We start from the raw sequence: 21657 nt of genomic DNA, 5'->3' as shown, positions 1-21657 counted from the left end.
AATGATACGGGCCCTGTCATGGTCCAAGTTTAATGCCCCCACTCCACATCTATTCCATAATTATCATCTCTTAAGACTGACAGAGTTCAATATTTATCAAAATGCTTGTTTAACCTATCAAGTCATTTACAGGCTGAATTTAAGGCTCTGTAGCTTGGTTCCTATCTACCATCCCCAGCATGCCCACAACACTCCTAACTTAGATTTGATATCAGGGAAACATCGTTTACTGGATTGTATCGCTCGAAGTGTTGTATGCAGGGGACCAAAGATTTGGAACCGGCTTAATGAGAGCCTCAAGATGCTGTATCCATTCTCCAACTTCAAAAAGAAACTAAAAACTTATCTATTAACCACCTATATTTAATGCCTCATGTGGGGTAGACTACTGTTGGGTTTTGCATGGTTGAATGAGTGTATGTACCGTACTATTATCTTGTGTTAATCATATAGCGTTGTTTTTTGTTTTGTTTTTTGTTGTTGTACTTGCTACCATGTTCCCTCTTTTCATGTACCGTATTTTCCGCACTATAAGGCGCACCTAAAAAACACACATTTTCTCAAAAGCTGACAGTGCGCCTTATAACCCGGTGCGCTTTATATATGGATTAATATTACGATTCATTTTCATAAAGTTTCGATCTCGCAACTACGGTAAACAGCCGCCATCTTTTTTCCCGGTAGAACAGGAAGCGCTTCTTCTTCTACGCAAGCAACCGCCAAGGTAAGCACCCGCCCCCATAGAACAGGAAGCGCTTCTTCTTCTACTGTAAGCAACCACCCGCCCGCGTAGAAGAAGAAAAAAGCGCGCGGATATTACTGTACGTTTCATTTCCTTTGTGTGTTTACATCTGTAAAGACCACAAAATGGCTCCTACTAAGCGACCGGGATCCGGTTCATGAAAAGACGCAATCTCTCCATCCGCACACGGATTACTATTTCACAGCAACTGATATTCCTGTGAACCGCACTGTGGATACAACGGGAGCACGTACGGTGAATATTCGCACCACAGGGAATGAGAAGTCATCCTTCACTGTGGTTCTAGCTTGCCATGCTAATGGCCAGAAACTTCCACCCATGGTGATATTCAAAAGGAAGACCTTGCCAAAAGAGACCTTTCCAGCCGGCGTCATCATAAAAGCTAACTCGAAGGGATGGATGAAGAAAAGATGAGCGAGTGGTTAAGGTAAGTTTAAGTTTACGCGAAGAGGCCGGGTGGCTTTTTTCACGCAGCTCCGTCCATGTTGATATACGACTCCGTGCGCGCCCACATCACGCTGGTTTTTAATATATTATTAAAGTTTGACTGACCTATCTGACTGTTTTTTTGACATTCCTTTAGCGCAGTTAGATGCGGCTTATAACACGGGGCGGCTTATAGGTGGACAAAGTTTTGAAATATGCCGTTCATTGAAGGCGCGGCTTATAACCCAGGGCGCCTTATGGTACGGAAAATACGGTATATACTATCCTCTGGACCCTCTGTCAAAAGCTTCTTCTAGCTTATTTGGGGGACCCTTTCACGTACCAACATCTTTAAATGATGATATTTCACGACTATTGTATTTGTTATATGGTATTGTGAATAAACTTGAAACTTGAAACTTGAACTTATAGTCCGAAAAATACGGTACTTCTTTTCCTCAGCAGGACACACGTTAGCATACATCTGAGGAAGGACATCCCAGGCTTACTGTTCGCTCCTTTTAAGTGTCTTAGACCATGAGGAATTGGGCAGACAGAAGAGATTGGAGGTGAAACGAAGAAGAAGAATGAGGCAAGAAAAAGATCCATTGTGAGACAAAAAAAAAAGGCAGGAGATGACAAGAAAGCGGACCCAGCGAGGCGCCCGGCTGTGACATCACAAGGTACCAGCATGCAGTGCAGTGGAGGATGCTGCTGATTCTTAAAGGAGCCGACGTGGCGCTTCAAGAAAAAAAAAAGGGGGGGGAAAGGCAGAGTAGGTTACAGCACAGCTTGGTGCCACAGATGCAGAGTAGAGCACGGGGTGTTAGCGCTCAGCACGACTCCTGTCAGCCATGCTTGTGTGTGCAGGACAGTGAGGCAATAATGGGCTTCTTCCAACCCCAGCAGGGGGGGAATGTGAAATGTTTGGGAAGAAGGAAGGGAGGAGGGAAGTGGAGAATAAACCAGATGCTCTGTCTGGTCTCAGGATGGAGAGGTCCTCACACTGTAGGAACTCAACAGCCAATCACCACTGATAGGGAGTAGACAGATATGGTATGAGTTATATATACAGGTAAAAGCCAGTAAATTAGAATATTTTGAAAAACTTGATTTATTTCAGTAATTGCATTCAAAAGGTGTAACTTGTACATTATATTTATTCATTGCACACAGACTGATGCATTCAAATGTTTATTTCATTTAATTTTGATGATTTGAAGTGGCAACAAATGAAAATCCAAAATTCCGTGCGTCACAAAATTAGAATATTACTTAAGGCTAATACAAAAAAGGGATTTTTAGAAATGTTGGCCAACTGAAAAGTATGAAAATGAAAAATATGAGCATGTACAATACTCAATACTTGGTTGGAGCTCCTTTTGCCTCAATTACTGCGTTAATGCGGCGTGGCATGGAGTCGATGAGTTTCTGGCACTGCTCAGGTGTTATGAGAGCCCAGGTTGCTCTGATAGTGGCCTTCAACTCTTCTGCGTTTTTGGGTCTGGCATTCTGCATCTTCCTTTTCACAATACCCCACAGATTTTCTATGGGGCTAAGGTCAGGGGAGTTGGCGGGCCAATTTAGAACAGAAATACCATGGTCCGTAAACCAGGCACGGGTAGATTTTGCGCTGTGTGCAGGCGCCAAGTCCTGTTGGAACTTGAAATCTCCATCTCCATAGAGCAGGTCAGCAGCAGGAAGCATGAAGTGCTCTAAAACTTGCTGGTAGACGGCTGCGTTGACCCTGGATCTCAGGAAACAGAGTGGACCGACACCAGCAGATGACATGGCACCCCAAACCATCACTGATGGTGGAAACTTTACACTAGACTTCAGGCAACGTGGATCCTGTGCCTCTCCTGTCTTCCTCCAGACTCTGGGACCTCGATTTCCAAAGGAAATGCAACATTTGCATGGTTGGGTGATGGTTTGGGGTGCCATGTCATCTGCTGGTGTCGGTCCACTCTGTTTCCTGAGATCCAGGGTCAACGCAGCCGTCTACCAGCAAGTTTTAGAGCACTTCATGCTTCCTGCTGCTGACCTGCTCTATGGAGATGGAGATTTCAAGTTCCAACAGGACTTGGCGCCTGCACACAGCGCAAAATCTACCCGTGCCGGGTTTACGGACCAGGGTATTTCTGTTCTAAATTGGCCCGCCAACTCCCCTGACCTTAGCCCCATAGAAAATCTGTGGGGTATTGTGAAAAGGAAGATGCAGAATGCCAGACCCAAAAACGCAGAAGAGTTGAAGGCCACTATCAGAGCAACCTGGGCTCTCATAACACCTGAGCAGTGCCAGAAACTCATCGACTCCATGCCACGCCGCATTAACGTAGTAATTGAGGCAAAAGGAGCTCCAACCAAGTATTGAGTATTGTACATGCTCATATTTTTCATTTTCATACTTTTCAGTTGGCCAACATTTCTAAAAATCCCTTTTTTGTATTAGCCTTAAGTAATATTCTAATTTTGTGACACACGGAATTTTGGATTTTCATTTGTTGCCACTTCAAATCATCAAAATTAAATGAAATAAACATTTGAATGCATCAGTCTGTGTGCAATGAATAAATATAATGTACAAGTTACACCTTTTGAATGCAATTACTGAAATAAATCAAGTTTTTCAAAATATTCTAATTTACTGGCTTTTACCTGTATATGTTTAAGGCTGAAACGACGCGTCGACGTAGTCGGTTACGTAAATACGTCGACGCCGTTTTTGTGCGTCGACGCGTCGCATATTTACGTCACACTACCGTCATGGCGGAGCGCAAAGCAGACGATGCGAGCGAGGGGAAAAAAGCACGCCAAAAGTCGTCAAAAGTGTGGGAGTATTTCAATAAACGGCCTAATAATGTTGTAGCGGCGAACAGCTGTCTCGTCAGCTGACGCGCGAGCTCGCAACCGTGGCTGTTTAGCAACCAGCCAAACCCCACTTAATAAAATTATATTTGATCTTAGAGCACATCCGCATCCCTATTCACCTAGGCAACCCCAGGAAATGTATATAATTCGGCATTTTTTTCGGCCAGTTGGCTTATATGATCAGAGCCGGTCAGTTTACGTTCACGCGCTGGTATAACGCGGCGCACTCCCGTCTCATCTGCTGGTGCGCGAGCCCGGTAATTAGACAACTTTGTCAAATCAAGGAGTACAAAAGACGCCAGCGCAGAGTGGAAAAAGGTTTAGTTCATTACAGATAACCCAGAGTTGTGCCAAAAGTGTACCAAAACCAAAAGCTGAACGGACAGCCGGTAAGATCGCACTTTATTTCTCTTTGTGGGTGTGGCACACCTGTTGCGCTGGTGAGATGGGGGGATGGGAGGGAGTTGTGTGCATGTAGCGTGCTTAGTCTGGAGGCTAAATACACACGGTGTTGTTTAGTGTTGATATTCTTTGCTTAGTTTGATAAATGTTGGAGCAGTTTGCTTCATCAGGAGGGTGAAGTCGCTCAACTTAAAGTGTTGGATTTAACTGTGTTGGATCATTGGCTGCTGGTGAGGGCATAGAAAAAGGAGCATTTTTCTACCAGTAGACAGCGTTTAAGATTGAGTGTTTCATTGCTAAATTAATAATATATTTATATTGAATATGGATTTTAAATATGTATCTAAATAGGTGGTTAATTGGTTAGGTATTTATGTATTTGCATATTGGGTTTTCTGCTGCATTTATCTATTGTGTTTCTGGGTTTAAATGTATTTTATATGTATCTTGGTGCATTTATGTTGAGACAATTTATTTAAAATCTGTTTTAACTTAAAGGGAAAAGATGTGTCCATTTTCTTGCACTTGTTTAATGGTTAAGAGTTTGATAGCCTAATTATAATTGTAAATGATGGGATTGATAATTGATTGATTTTTTACAGCATGTTAATCTTGTGGTGTTTTGTCCTTAAAGGTTTTTCACCTACTAAAGAAGCTAAAAGCTACATAACAACATAGCTGTAAAGCTGACTTCACCCAAGGAAGGCACACATGACATACACAAAGCCTAATCAGGCATTTTTTCTCTCTCAAGGAATTGTGAAATAAAATCATGTATTCAGGAGATCAACACTGTAGTGAAGCCCAGAAGACTCTACATATTTCCCCAGTTTTAGTTTAGAGATAAGGTAAGATTGGCCTGGCCCACTAGCATCCCTCTTTATGTTTGTGAACTTTATAGTCTATACATTTAGAGTGATGTGATAATCAAACACTCTAGAAGTGTAGAATGAAAGAGTATATAAGAGAATTGATAGAGTGTGTACCTTCAATGATGAGCAGAGGCAGAGCTTGGAGTATTTTCTTTAGCTCGCTTTCCATGTTTATGTACTCACTGTCCAGGTACTTGGTGGTTTTCGTCCTGGTCGTGGAACTGTGGACCAGCTCTATACTCTCGGCAGGGTCCTTGAGGGTGCATGGGAGTTTGCCCAACCAGTCTACATGTGTTTTGTGGACTTGGAGAAGGCATTCGACCGTGTCCCTTGGGAAGTCCTGTGGGGAGTGCTCAGAGAGTATGGGGTATCGGACTGTCTGATTTTGGCGGTCCGCTCCCTGTATAATCAGTGTCAGAGCTTGGTCCGCATTGCCGGCAGTAAGTCGGACACGTTTCCAGTGAGGGTTGGACTCCGCCAAGGCTGCCCTTTGTCACCGACTCTGTTCATAACTTTTATGGACAGAATTTCTAGGCGCAGTCAAGGCGTTGAGGGGATCTGGTTTGGTGGCTGCAGGATTAGGTCTCTGCTTTTTGCAGATGATGTGGTCCTGATGGCTTCATCTGGCCAGGATCTTCAGCTCTCGCTGGATCGGTTCGCAGCCGAGTGTGAAGCGACTGGGATGGGAATCAGCACCTCCAAGTCCGAGTCCATGGTTCTCGCCCGGAAAAGGGTGGAATGCCATCTTCGGGTTGGGGAGGAGACCCTGCCCCAAGTGGAGGAGTTCAAGTACCTCGGAGTCTTGTTCACGAGTGAGGGAAGAGTGGATCGTGAGATCGACAGGCGGATCGGTGCGGCATCTTCAGTAATGCGGACGCTGTATCGATCCGTTGTGGTGAAGAAGGAGCTGAGCCGGAAGGCAAAGCTCTCAATTTACCGGTCGATCTACGTTCCCATCCTCACCTATGGTCATGAGCTTTGGGTTATGACCGAAAGGACAAGATCACGGGTACAAGCGGCCGAAATGAGTTTCCTCCGCCGGGTGGCGGGTCTCTCCCTTAGAGATAGGGTGAGAAGCTCTGCCATTCGGGAGGAGCTCAAAGTAAAGCCGCTGCTCCTCCACATCGAGAGGAGCCAGATGAGGTGGTTCGGCATCTGGTCAGGATGCCACCCGATCGCCTCCCTCGGGAGGTGTTTAGGGCACGTCCGACCGGTAGGAGGCCACGGGGAAGACCCAGGACACGTTGGGAAGACTGTGTCTCCCGGCTGACCTGGGAACGCCTCGGGATCCCCCGGGAGGAGCTGGACGAAGTGGCTGGGGAGAGGGAAGTCTGGGCTTCCCTGCTTAGGCTGCTGCCCCCGCGACCCGACCTCGGATAAGGGGAAGGAGATGGATGGATGGATGGATGTCCAGGTACTTGGAACATGTTTTCCGTGCCATTTGTTGTTTGACGCCTGGTATCATGCTAATTAGCTGCCAGAAAACGGGTGACTCCACTGTAGAAATAGCCTGCATGTCTTCTAGCACATACGCTGCAATGGCTCTATCAATGTTGTCCTGGCTAGCAGTCCCTCCGTTAAAATCCTTAGGTGGTGGTGAAGTGGCATCGGAGTCTGTGTCTCTCTTTACTAGCTTCGTCGAAGCATGTTGCTTATGTGGCGTGGCGAAGTTGGGAGAGTGGCCGTGCCAGCAATCTGAGGGTTACTGGTTCAATCCCCACCTTCTACCATCCTAGTCACGTCCGTTGTGTCCTTGAGCAAGACACTTCAACCTTGCTCCTGATGGGTCCTGGTTAGTGCCTTGCATGGCAGCTCCCGCCATCAGTGTGTGAATGTGTGTGTGAATGGGTGAATGTGGAAAATAGTGTCAAAGCGGTTTGAGTTCCTGAAAAAGGTAGAAAAGCTATACAAGTATAACCCATTTACCATTTTTTGAATTGCTGTTTTGGGCAGTATTCCCGGGTGCGGTCACTGCTGCTACTCACTGCTCCCCTCACCTCCCAGGGGGTGATCAAGGGTGATGGGTCAAATGCAGAGAATAATTTCACCACACCTAGTGTGTGTGTGTGACAATCATTGGCACTTTAACTTTAAGTAGACACAACTTACATTTAACTAAAATGTTATTTTCTTTGTGCTTGACAAAAGAAAAGTATTGAGAATGTCTCCATGTTAAGAAACTCGACTTCTGGCTTCGCCATGATGTCTTGTTAGTTGTTATGAGAGTAGCGTATGTGTGTGTGTGTGTGTGGCCCTTTAAGATATGACAGCATGTGAGGTGAGTGACGTCAGTGAGTGAGTGGGCGAGAGAAGTGAGCGAGCGCAACAGTGGATGCGTGCAGGTGCTCTAGCTTGGTGGATGGCTGCGTGCAAGACACCAATAAAGTCACAAAGTTGCAACAAACCGCCGGCCTTGTCATTCACCCTCGAGTCCGGAGCTGTAAAGACCCACTGCCGGGTAAAGTGAAGGGTGTTAGCCCCGAAGTACATAGGCCCTGGAGGAACGTCTCCCCTGCGCTGCTCCGCTCCTCGGTCGAGGAAAGCACGCCTTTTCTTTTCCTTGTGAGACAGAAGGACGACACTTCTTCTGTTTCTAGCCGATACTACATTGAAAAATAACGTAAAATAACGCAGTAACGCATCATGTTGTAACGGTAACTGAGTTACTGAATATAAAAAATAACTCGTTAGATTACTAGTTACCGCCGAAACTAACGGCGTTAGTCCCAACACTGTAAACAATACATTAAAACCACAGAATATACATTGACTTTTTTTTCTAATTAAATTAATCCATTCATTGTCGCTGTCCTAAATTCTGCATTTTTTTCTGCATGTAAAACTATAATTATTCCCTATAAAAAAAAATTCTGCAAACATTTTTGGGTGTCTGAAACGGATGGATTGAATTTACGTTAGAGAAAAAACAATTTGGTTTTAATGTGATTCCTTTTTCAACTGGCCTTTTAGAACGGATTACTAACAAAATGCAAAGTTTCTCTGCACATGAAAAAAGTGGATTAAATACACAATAGCACTTCGTGGAACCATACACTCTGTCGCTGACAAGCACCTCTGAGAACAAAGTAGGCTATAAAATGGGACAATTACTACAATATTTACCTGTAATAAGTCATCCAAAATAACAAATCAACTGTGCATTGTGTGGTATTTAGCTACACTACATGAGAGGGGCAGAATATGAGAGAGTGAACATGATGCAAATCAACTGTACACCACTGCCAACTACTGAGTTTGTAATGTACATTAAGTATCGATTTAGACAACATAGCTGACAGCATCCCATGAATAATCTCCATAAAGTATGTATGTTTGCTCTTTAATCAGTGACAGGATGTCACATGCATCATCACAGAGACAGGCTGGGTTTTTATCTTGAAGACAAAAGGCTTCGTGATGTGCTGCTAACCCAGTGTAGCCTACTGTCAACTGCACCTCCCACTCAGGAATTATTTCCCACTTTGATTGCGTGCCTCTTTCCACATGAGACCGGCTTCATCATTCTCCAGAGTGACAGCGTGAAGTTGGCACCCTAACTTCAACGCTACGGACGTACAAAAATAAAATAAAAAAAATTCCCAGTCCACAATCATCCACAACACGTTCTCTTAGATTTCCATGTTATGATACATGTTCACATTATTTATTGACTGTATCTAAAAAAGATACAAATATATTTTTATTTAAATGAAGATATGAAATAATCCTAAATGAAATACAATGACTTGGTTTATATTATTGTATATACTAGGGCAGGGGTCACCAACGCGGTGCCCGCGGTCACCAGGTAGCCCGTAAGGACCAGATCAGTCGCCCGCTGGCCTGTTCTAAAAATAGCTCAAAGAGCAGCACTTACCAGTGAGCTGCCTCTATTTTTTAAATTGTATTTATTTACTAGCAAGCTGGTCTCGCTTTGCTCGACATTTTTAATTCTAAAAGAGACAAAACTCAAAAATCCAAGAAAATATTTTAAAGACTTGGTCTTCACTTGGAATAAGCGGTAGAAAATGGATGGATGGATGGGTCTTCACTTGTTTAAATAAATTCATTTATTTTTTTACTTTGCTTCTTATTACTTTTAGAAATACAATTTTAGAGAAAAAATACAACCTTAAAAATGATTTTAGGATTTTGAAACAAATATACCTTTTTACCTTTTAAATTTCTTCCTCTTCTTTCCTGACAATTTAAATCAATGTTCAAGTAAATGTATTTATTTTTTTATTGTAAAGAATAATAAATATTTTAGCTTCTGTTTTTTCGACGAAGAATATTTGTGAAATATTTCTTTAAACTTACTATGATTAAAATTCAAAAAAATTATTCTGGCAAATCTAGAAAATCTGTAGAATCAAATTTAAATCTAAATTTAGTCATGTTCGGTTTTGTTTTTGGACTTTTTTGTGCACTTTTGTTTTGTTACCATAGCAACTATTAGTTTTCACCTGTCACGTCACGCACCCGTTTCACGTTTTGAGTCACGCACCTGTTTTCGTTAATCATGTCTATAGTATTTAAGTTCATTGTTTTCAGTTTGTCGTTCTGACGACATCCCACAATTATGCTCTACACATTCTTCATCCTCTTAGATGTGAAGTGTGAAGTGAAGTGAATTATATTTATATAGCGCTTTTTCTCTAGTGACTCAAAGCGCTTTACATAGTGAAACCCAATATCTAAGTTACATTTAAACCAGTGTGGGTAAATGTATTTATTTTTTATTGTAAAGAATAATAAATATTTTAGCTTCTGTTTTTTCGACGAAGAATATTTGTGAAATATTTCTTTAAACTTACTATGATTAAAATTCCAAAAAATTATTCTGGCAAATCTAGAAAATCTGTAGAATCAAATTTAAATCTTATTTCAAAGTATTTTGAATTTCTTTTCAAATTTTTCTTCTGGAAAATCTAGAAGAAATACTGATTTGTCTTTGTTAGAAATATAGCTTGGTCCAATTTGTTGAATATTCTAACAAAGTGCAGATTGGATTTTAACCAATTTAAAAACATGTCATCAAAATTCTAAAATGTATCTTAATCAAGAAAAATTACTAATGATGTTCCATAAATTTTTATTTTTATTTTTTCAAAAAGATTCAAATAAGCTAGTTTTTCTCTTCTTTTTGTCAGTTGAATTTTGAATTTTAAAGAGTCGAAATTGAAGATAAACTATGTTTCAAAAAAAATTTTTTTTTTTTTTTTCGTGTTTTCTCCTCTTTTAAACCGTTCAATTAAGTGTTTTTTTTCATAATTTATTCTCTACAAAAAACCTTCTGTAAAAGGAAAAAAAAATGTACGACGGAATGACAGACAGAAATACCCATTTTTTTAATATATATAAATTTATTTAGCTATTCTTGTTTAAATCACACTTACGTGTAACTTACAAATGACAATATATTTATTTATTTAAGTGTGTATCAAACTGGTAGCCCTTCGCATTAATCAGTACCCAAGAAGTAGTTTTTGGTTTCAAAAAGGTTGGTGACCCCTGTACTAGGGCATCAAATCAGTGTCAGTTGAGTCGGTCCATAGGTTGCCTGTAGGGATTTTTAATGTCCAGCAGATGTCAGTATTTAGTGACACAGTATCGACACAGTATCAATACAGTTTTGCAATGTGTCGGAACGCTTCATGACGCCTCATCAACCCATCACTAGTATGTATGTTTGTACACACCTTCTCCTTCAATGAGTCTTTTTTTATGTTCATGCCTATTTACATCAGGCCTGGGCAATTATTTTGACTCGGGGGCCACATTTACAGAAAAAAATGTGTCTGGGGGCCGGTATATCTATTTTTAGGGACATTTAATACAAAACTGTCATGTCTGTGTGAACATGTTTTGTTTTAGTCATGTTCGGTTTTGTTTTTAGACTTTTTGTGCACTTTTGTTTTGTTTTGTCACCATAGCAACCATCAGTTTTCACCTGTCACGTCACGCACCCGTTTCACGTTTTGAGTCACGCACCTGTTTTCGTTAATCATGTCTATAGTATTTAAGTTCATTGTTTTCAGTTTGTCGTTCTGACGACATCCCACAATTATGCTCTACACACTCTTCATCCTCTTAGATGTGAAGTGTGAAGTGAAGTGAATTATATTTATATAGCGCTTTTTCTCGAGTGACTCAAAGCGCTTTACATAGTGAAACCCAATATCTAAGTTACATTTAAACCAGTGTGGGTGGCACTGGGAGCAGGTTGGTAAAGTGTCTTGCCCAAGGACACAACGACAGTGACTAGGATGGCGGAAGCGGGGATCGAACCTGCAACCCTCAAGTTGCTGGCACGGCCGCTCTACCAACCGAGCTATACCGCCCCGATCATGCTTCATGTCCCCTGCCAAAGTATGTTTTTGTTCCATGTTTATAGTCTTTTTGGTTTCATAGTTTGTTCTCCGCCATTGTGCGCGCCTTTTGTTTACTTCTTTTTGTTTTAGTAATTTTAAAATAAATTATGTACTTACATTCCCGTCTCGCCCGAGCCAACTTTCCGAAAAGCAAAACACCCAGGACCCAGTCATGACAAAAACTTCACAATAATGTCTGATTGAATGCTAAAAACGTTATGACATTTACATTTGTCTATGAACGATAAAACATTGAATATTGACAACATATGAACGTCACACCCCCTTTCGATCGACATATTTTACAATCAAGTGAAACGCAACAAAAATGCAACAAACAGTGAAATATGGACGCGAAGGGTACAAAATAAACCCCACCTACAATCTGATATATCACTAAGCTTTAGAACTTTGTTGTGAAAGTCTCCTTCCGCGTCTGTGGAAACGCGTCCCGCCCACACTGCTTGGTGCCTCGTCTGAGCTGCTGTGACGTAGATGACCATAGTAACTAATTAGAATCAGGCACTTTGAAGCTTTTTTTAGGGAAATTGCGTGATGGGTAACATTTTGAAAAAAACTTCGAAAAATGAAATAAGCCACTGGGAACTGATTTTTAATGGTTTTAACCCTTCTGAAATTGTGATAATGTTCCCCTTTAAAGAGAAACTACATTTTGTGAGACCATGTCGGCCAACCCCGGAAGCCATGAATTGATTAACATGGACCCTGACTTAAACAAGTGGAAAAACTTATTGGGGTGTTACCATTTAGTGGTCAATTGTACGGAATATGTACTGTACTGTGCAATCTACCTAATAAAAGTTTCAATCAATCAATCAATCAAAGCTAGCTCAGCTGTTCTGACAATGAACTATGGAAATGTTCGCCATTTCCACTCGAATAAGCCGCCGACGAGGGGTACCACTGGCTTATACGGCGTCGAATAGTGAGTTCCAATATTTTCTTTTTTCACTTTTATTATGTTTTTTTGCAATTTTAATTTTGACAGCACCACATAAGATATGTTTTAATTGCTGATGCGTTTTAATTGATTTTTAAATGCACCAGAAAATAACCCGTAGGGCGTAAATGTGTTCCTGTCTAGTATTTCTCCAACAATGGTCATGTGGTGACATCAATGATGCAATTTTGAGAGGTAATCATTGAAGTCGGACATCACTGAAGGCCTACACAGCAAAAAGTGAAATCTAAGTAAGATGAAATATCTCAAATAAGGTTTGTATTGGCATCACTATGTGACGTCACAGGAAAATGGACGGGTGTGTATAACGATGGTTAAAATCAGGCACTTTGAAGCTTTTTTTTAGGGATATTGCGTGATGGGTAACATTTTGAAAAAAACTTCGAAAAATGAAATAAGCCACTGGGAACTGATTTTTAATGGTTTTAACCCTTCTGAAATTGTGATAATGTTCCCCTTTAAGGTATTTTTGGGTTCATTGAGGTTAGCTAATTAGGGCCCGCATGGCCCATTGTATAAGGACTCCGGAGTCCTTATGCAATGGGACATAAGGACCTATTGTATTTGTAAGGTTTTATTCTTTATTCTTCCGCCGCCACACTAAACTGTAATTTGACCCACTTAACATGCTTCAAAACTCACCATATTTGACCCACACATCAGGACCTGCGAAAATTGCCTTTTTTAAAAAAAAAACGAACCACAAAACTCAAAATTGCGCTCTAGCGCCCCCTAGGAAAAAAAAAAACCAGACTGCCTGTAACTCCCACTAGGAAGCTCGGAGAGACATGAAACAAAAACCTCTATGTAGGTCTGACTTAGACCTACATTTCATAATAGCACATTGTCGGGCTAAAATCAACAGGAAGTTGGCAATTCCCCCTTCAAGACAAAGAAGTACAAAAAACAGTCACTTTTGCCTCTTTGAGCTGTAATTTGACCCCCTTAACATGCTTCAAAACTCACCAAACTGAACACACACATCAGGACTGGCAAAAATTGCGATCTAATAAAAAAACCTAACCCCAAATTTAAAAATTGCGCTCTAGAGCAATTTTTGAATAAAACGGAGAAAAAACTGCTCCTCGGAAGAAAATAATGACAAAACTGCCTGTAACTCCCACTGGGAAAGTCGGAGAGACATGAAACCTCTATGTAGGTCTTACTTAGACCTACATTTCATAGATTGACAACCCTCAGCAAAAATCAACAGGAAGTTTGCAATTTCCCCTTCAAAACAATTTTTTTTTATAAACCGGTCACTTCTCTTCAAACATTATCTCCTCTGAGCGCGTTTGTCGTTTCGGCTTCAAACTAACACAGGAGAGAGATTGAACCGAAATAATTTTTCTAACTGCTCCGGTTTTGATTTGATGAGCCTTCAAAAACCGCTGCGCTGATGCTGTTGCGCTGCTGTTTTCTCAAGATGGCTGCTTAAAAGCAGGAAGCACCAGCGTGCCCACACAATGCAGACAAGGTAGGTACACTAGACAAAAGTCTTGGGACACTTCAGACTACAAGTAGACAAAAGTATTGGGACACTTCGCACTAAAAGTAGACTAAAGTATTGGGACACTTAGGCCTACCACTGGACAAAAGTTTTGGGACACTTGGGACTACAACTTGACAAAAGTATTGGGACACTTAGGACTAGCACCTGCCAAATACGCGGGCCCGACCAACGCTGCTTGCAGCTTTAATCTTTATTATTATTATACCGGCCGCCTCTTTGAGCTGTAATTTGACCCACTTAACATGCTTCAAAACTCACCATATTTGACCCACACATCAGGGCTGGCGAAAATTGCCGTTTGATAAAAAAACCAAACCCCAAAAATCAAAATACGCTCTAGCGCCCCCTAGGAAGAAAAAAAACTAGACTGCCTGTAACTCCCACTAGGAAGGTCGGAGAGACATGAAACAAAAACCTCTATGTAGGTCTGACTTAGACCTAAATTTCATTAATGGTACATTCTCGGGCAAAAATCAACAGGAAGTTGGCAATTCCCCCTTTAAGACAAAAAAGTACTAAAAACAGTCACTTTTGCCTCTTTGAGCTGTATTTTCACCCTCTTAACATGCTCCAAAACTCACCAAACTGAACGCACACATCAGGACTGGCAAAAATTGCGATCTAATAAAAAACGTAACCCCAAATCTCACAATTGCGTTCTAGAGCAATTTTTGAATAAAACGGAAAAAAAACTGCTCCTCGGAAGAAAAAAATGACAAAACTGCCTGTAACTTCGACTGGGAAGGTCGGAGAGACATGAAACAAACACCTCTATGTAGGTCTCACTTAGACCTACATTTCATAAATTGACAATCCCCAGCAAAAATCTACAGGAAGTTTGCTATTCCCCCTTCAAAACAACATTTTTGTAAAAACCGGTCACCTTCCTTCAAAAACTCCTCTGAGCGCATTTGTCGTTTCGGCTTCAAACTAACACAGGAGAGAGATTGAACCCTTGTGTATACAATAACAGAACAGCGTTTTTCTAACTGCTCCGGTTTTGATTTTATGACCCTTCAAAGAACCGCTGCGCTGATGCTGCTGCGCTGCTGTTTTTTTAAGATGGCTGCTTAAAAGCAGGAAGCACCAGCGTGCCCACACAATGCAGACAAGGTAGGTACACTAGACAAAAGTCTTGGGACACTTCGGACTAAAAGTAGACAAAAGTATTGGGACACTTACGACTACAGCATGACAAAAGTATTGGGACACTTACGACTAAAAGTAGACAACAGTATTGGGAAACTTAGGACTACCACTGGACAAAAGTATTGGGACACTTACACTGAACAAAAGTATTGGGACACTTGTAGCTAAAACTTGACAAAAGTATTGGGACACTTAGGACTAAACGTAGACAACAGTATTGGGAAACTTTGGACTACCACTGGACAAAAGTATTGGGACACTTACATTGGAAAAAAGTATTGGGACACTTGGGACTACAACTTGACAAAAGTATTGGGACACTTAGGACTACCACTGGACAAAAGTATTGGGACACTTACACTGGAAAAAAGTATTGGGACACATACGCCTAAACTTGACAAAAGTATTGGGAGACTTAGGACTACCACTGGACAAAAGTATTGGGACACCTACATTGGACAAAAGTATTGGGACACTTAGGACTACATTTTGACAAAAGTATTGGGACACTTCGGATTACCACTGGACAAAAGTATTGGGACACTTACGACTAAAAGTAGACAACAGTATTGGGAAACTTTGGACTACCACTGGACAAAAGTATTGGGACACTTACACTGAACAAAAGTATTGGGACACTTGTAGCTAAAACTTGACAAAAGTATTGGGACACTTAGGACTAAACGTAGACAACAGTATTGGGAAACTTTGGACTACCACTGGACAAAAGTATTGGGACACTTACATTGGAAAAAAGTATTGGGACACTTGGGACTACAACTTGACAAAAGTATTGGGACACTTAGGACTACCACTGGACAAAAGTATTGGGACACTTACACTGGATAAAAGTATTGGGACACATACGCCTAAACTTGACAAAAGTATTGGGAGACTTAGGACTACCACTGGACAAAAGTATTGGGACACCTACATTGGACAAAAGTATTGGGACACTTAGGACTACATTTTGACAAAAGTATTGGGACACTTCGGATTACCACTGGACAAAAGTATTGGGACACTTACGACTAAAAGTAGACAACAGTATTGGGAAACTTAGGACTACCACTGGACAAAAGTATTGGGACACTTACACTGAACAAAAGTATTGGGACACTTGTAGCTAAAACTTGACAAAAGTATTGGGACACTTAGGACTAAACGTAGACAACAGTATTGGGAAACTTTGGACTACCACTGGACAAAAGTATTGGGACACTTACATTGGAAAAAAGTATTGGGACACTTGGGACTACAACTTGACAAAAGTATTGGGACACTTAGGACTACCACTGGACAAAAGTATTGGGACACTTACACTGGATAAAAGTATTGGGACACATACGCCTAAACTTGACAAAAGTATTGGGAGACTTAGGACTACCACTGGACAAAAGTATTGGGACACCTACATTGGACAAAAGTATTGGGACACTTAGGACTACATTTTGACAAAAGTATTGGGACACTTCGGATTACCACTGGACAAAAGTATTGGGACACTTAGGACTACAACTGGACAAAAGTATTGGGACACTTACGACGAAAACTGGACAAAAGTAATGGGCCACTTGGGACTAAAACTTCACTAAAGTATTGGGACATTTAGGACTAGCACCTGCCAAATACGCGGGCCCGACCAACGCTGCTTGCAGCTTTAATTTGACTTGTTTTGGAAAGTCTTGACAAGCCGAATTCTCTTGTTCTATTGGTAGATAATTTTGCTTAGTTCAAATAAAATACCCTTAATTTTAGTATTTTTTTTTCTTGTTTTTCGAACACTGACTTTTTGCAGTGCACTTGTTTAGACAAAAAGCCAGTTGACTATTATCTGTATCATGTTTGTTTGTGTTTACATAGCATCAGAAATAGCATACACTTTACTTTACCTTCGGTTTCTTAAGCATAATTGGTTCCTGCAAGGCCTCTTTAATACATTTTCCCAAGCTGGAGCTTAATTGAATCCAGTACTCCGTAAAATTAGTCATTGAGTCAGTGAAGAGGATTTAAATGACTTGTGAAAACGGGTTGTAGACCTCTAATAGAAGAGGACGGATGCAATGATAGGGTCACAGCGCATCTGCAATGCAGATTATTATTATATTTCCATTCTTCCTTTGGCAACGGACAAGCTATCGAGACGCAATCGAAGCTTAATCAAAAGCGTGTCCCTTATCACGAGAAATGAACTTGATAGAAATCAGATGGGAGAGGAATAACACGGAGATGATTCCATTTGGACGTGAGTGACTACGGCTGGCGAGAAGAAAGGAATGTGACTATTGTGGAAATGACAGCAGGACGGAACACTTTCCAGCAGGATTATATCGCCCTGGAAATGCAGGAGGCGCTGGCGACATGCGGAGTTAAAAGGTAAGTCAACAGACCTGCTGCTCAAATTTTTCTCTGACGGCATCGAGTTGCTGCGAGAACTCCTTTGTTTGGTTTTCACGGAGGCACCTGGAGCGCTGGAGGTCCTCTTCAACTTTCTCCATCTGCGGGAGAAATGAATGAACAATAACGAGAAGGCCACTCGGGTGGAGTACACACCTTTCCCAGGGTGGAGGGAGCTTGGTCTGCATGACTTGGATCGTCCAAAACTTTTTATGTAGAAGCATTTAAGTCCCATCTTAAAACTCATTTGTATACTCTAGCCTTTAAATAGACCCCCCTTTTAGACCAGTTGATCTGCCGTTTCTTTTCTTTTCTCCTCTGCCCCAGTGGCCATGGATGAAGTGCCTGTGCATCGGTTGGGGACATCTCTGTGCTGCTGACCCGTCTCCGCTCGGGATGGTTTCCTGCTGGCCCCACTATGGACTGGACTCTTACTATTATGTTAGATCCACTACGGACTGGACTCTCACACTATTATGTTAGATCCACTATGGACTGGACTCTCACACTATTATGTTAGATCCACTATGGACTGGACTCTCACTATTATGTTAGATCCACTATGGACTGGACTCTTACTATTATGTTGGATCCACTATGGATTGGACTCTCACTATTATGTTATATTCCACTATGGACTGGACTCTCACACTATTATGTTAGATCCACTATGGACTGGACTCTCACACTAGTATGTTAGATCCACTATGGACTGGACTCTCACTATTATGTTAGATCCACTATGGACAGGACTCTCATTCCTATGTTAGATCCACTATGGACTGGGCTCTCACAAAATTATGTTAGATCCACTATGGATTGGACTCTCACTATTATGATAGATCCACTATGGACTGGACTCTCACACTATTATGTTAGATCCACTATGGACTGGACTCTCACTATTATGTTAGATCCACTATGGACTGGACTCTCACTATTATGTTGGATCCACTATGTACTGGACTCTCACTATTATGTTAGATCCACTATGGACTGGACTCTCACACTATTATGTTAGATCCACTATGGACTGGACTCTCACTATTATGTTAGATCCACTATGGACTGGACTCTCACTATTATGTTAGATCCACTATGGACTGGACTCTCAAACTATTATGTTAGATGCACTATGGACTGTACTCTCACACTATTATGTTAGATCCACTATGGACTGGACTCTTACTATTATGTTAGATCTACTATGGACTGGACTCTCACTATTATGTTAGATCCACTATGGACTGGACTCTCACTATTATGTTAGATCCACTATGGACAGGACTCTCACTCCTATGTTAGATCCACTATGGACTGGACTCTCACTATTATGTTAGATCCACTATGGACTGGACTCTCACTATTATGTTAGATCCACTATGGACTGGACTCTCACTATTATGTTAGATCCACTGTGGACTGGACTCTTACTATTATGTTAGATCCACTATGGACTGGACCCTCACTATTATGTTAGATCCACTATGGACTGGACTCTCACTATTATGTTAGATCCACTATGGACTGGACTCTCACTATTATGTTAGATCCACTGTGGACTGGACTCTCACTATTATGTTAGATCCACTATGGACTGGACTCTCACTATTATGTTAGATCCACTATGGACTGGACTCTCACACTACTATGTTAAATCCACTATGGACTGAACTCTCACTATTATGTTAGATCCACTATGGACTGGACTCTCACTCTTATGTTAGATCCACTATGGACTGGACTCTCACACTATTATGTTAGATCCACTATGGACTGGACTCTCACACTATTATGTTAGATCCACTATGGACTGGACTCTCACACTATTATGTTAGATCCACTATGGACTGGACTCTCACACTATTATGTTAGATCCACTATGGACTGGACTCTCACTATTATGTTAGATCCACTATGGACTGGACTCTCACTATTATGTTAGATCCACTATGGACTGGACTCTCACACTATTATGTTAGATCCACTATGGACTGGACTCTCACTATTATGTTAGATCCACTATGGACTGGACTCTCACTATTATGTTAGATCCACTATGGACCGGACTCTCACTATTATGTTAGATCCACTATGGACTGGACTCTCACAATATTATGTTAGATCCACTATGGACTGGACTCTCACTATTATGTTAGATCCACTATGGACTGGACTCTCACACTATTATGTTAGATCCACTATGGACTGGACTCTCACACTATTATGTTAGATCCACTATGGACTGGACTCTCACACTATTATGTTAGATCCACTATGGACTAGACTCTCACTATTATGTTAGATCCACTATGGACTGGACTCTCACTATTATGTTAGATCCACTACGGACTGAACTCTCACTATTATGTTAGATCCACTATGGACAGGACTCTCACTCCTATGTTAGATCCACTATGGACTGGACTCTCACAAAATTATGTTAGATTCACTATGGACTGGACTCTCACTATTATGTTAGATCCACTATGGACTGGACATTCACACTATTATGTTAGATCCACTATGGACTGAACTCTCACTATTATGTTAGATCCACTATGGACTGGACTCTCACACTATTATGTTAGATCCACTATGGACTGGACTCTCACACTATTATGTTAGATCCACTATGGACTGAACTCTTACTATTATATTAGATCCACTATGGACTGAACTCTTACTATTATGTTAGATCCACTATGGACTGGACTCTCACTATTATGTTAGATCCACTATGGACTGAACTCTTACTATTATGTTAGATCCACTATGGACTGGACTCTTACTATTATGTTGGATCCACTATGGACTGGACTCTCACACTTTTATGTTAGATCCACTATGGACTGGACTCTCACTATTATGTTAGATCCACTATGGACTGGACTCTCACACTATTATGTTAGATCCACTATGGACTGGACTCTCACTAGTATGTTAGATCCACTATGGACTGGACTCTCACTATTATGTTAGATCCACTATGGACTGAACTCTCACTATTATGTTAGATCCACTATGGACTGAACTCTTACTATTATGTTAGATCCACTATGGACTGGACTCTCACACTATTATGTTAGATCCACTATGGACTGAACTCTTACTATTATGTTAGATCCACTATGGACTGGACTCTCACTATTATGTTAGATCCACTATGGACTGGACTCTCACTATTATGTTAGATCCACTATGGACTGGACTCTCACACTATTATGTTAGATCCACTATGGACTGAACTCTTACTATTATGTTATATCCACTATGGACTGGACTCTCACTATTATGTTAGATCCACTATGGACTGAACTCTTACTATTATGTTAGATCCACTATGGACTGGACTCTCACTATTATGTTAGATTCACTATGGACTGGACTCTCACTATTATGTTAGATCCACCATGGACTGCACTCTCACACTATTATGTTAGACCCACTATGGACTGAACTCTCACTATTATGTTAGATCTACTATAGACTGGACTCTCACTATTATGCTAGATCCACTATGGACTGGACTCTCACACTATTATGTTAGATCCACTATGGACTGGACTCTCACACTATTATGTTAGATCCACTATGGACTAGACTCTCACTATTATGTTAGATCCACTATGGACTGGACTCTCACTATTATGTTAGATCCACTACGGACTGAACTCTCACTATTATGTTAGATCCACTATGGACAGGACTCTCACTCCTATGTTAGATCCACTATGGACTGGACTCTCACAAAATTATGTTAGATCCACTATGGACTGGACTCTCACTATTATGATAGATCCACTATGGACTGGACTCTCACACTATTATGTTAGATCCACTATGGACTGGACTCTCACTATTATGTTAGATCCACTATGGACTGGACTCTCACTATTATGTTAGAT

The 21657-nt window shown here is 41.1% G+C and overlaps 1 protein-coding gene across 3 annotated transcripts in view; it reads right to left on the bottom strand.

Annotated features, from left to right (window-relative positions):
- cep112 (centrosomal protein 112) overlaps positions 1 to 21657 on the bottom strand; it is a 473259-nt gene that overhangs the window by 231338 nt on the left and 220264 nt on the right. For all 3 annotated transcript variants that reach the window (XM_061974375.1, XM_061974374.2, XM_061974373.2), the window contains one exon: positions 17743 to 17850. In XM_061974375.1, coding sequence (XP_061830359.1) covers positions 17743 to 17850 — 108 coding nt within the window. The remainder of the gene's footprint in view (positions 1 to 17742; positions 17851 to 21657) is intronic.

The sequence above is a fragment of the Nerophis lumbriciformis genome, linkage group LG22 (assembly GCF_033978685.3).
Source record: "Nerophis lumbriciformis linkage group LG22, RoL_Nlum_v2.1, whole genome shotgun sequence".
In the NCBI taxonomy this organism is placed as follows: Eukaryota; Metazoa; Chordata; class Actinopteri; order Syngnathiformes; family Syngnathidae; genus Nerophis; species Nerophis lumbriciformis.
Note: the sequence above shows the minus strand (reverse complement) of the source record. Positions and strands in the feature narration are given on the sequence as shown.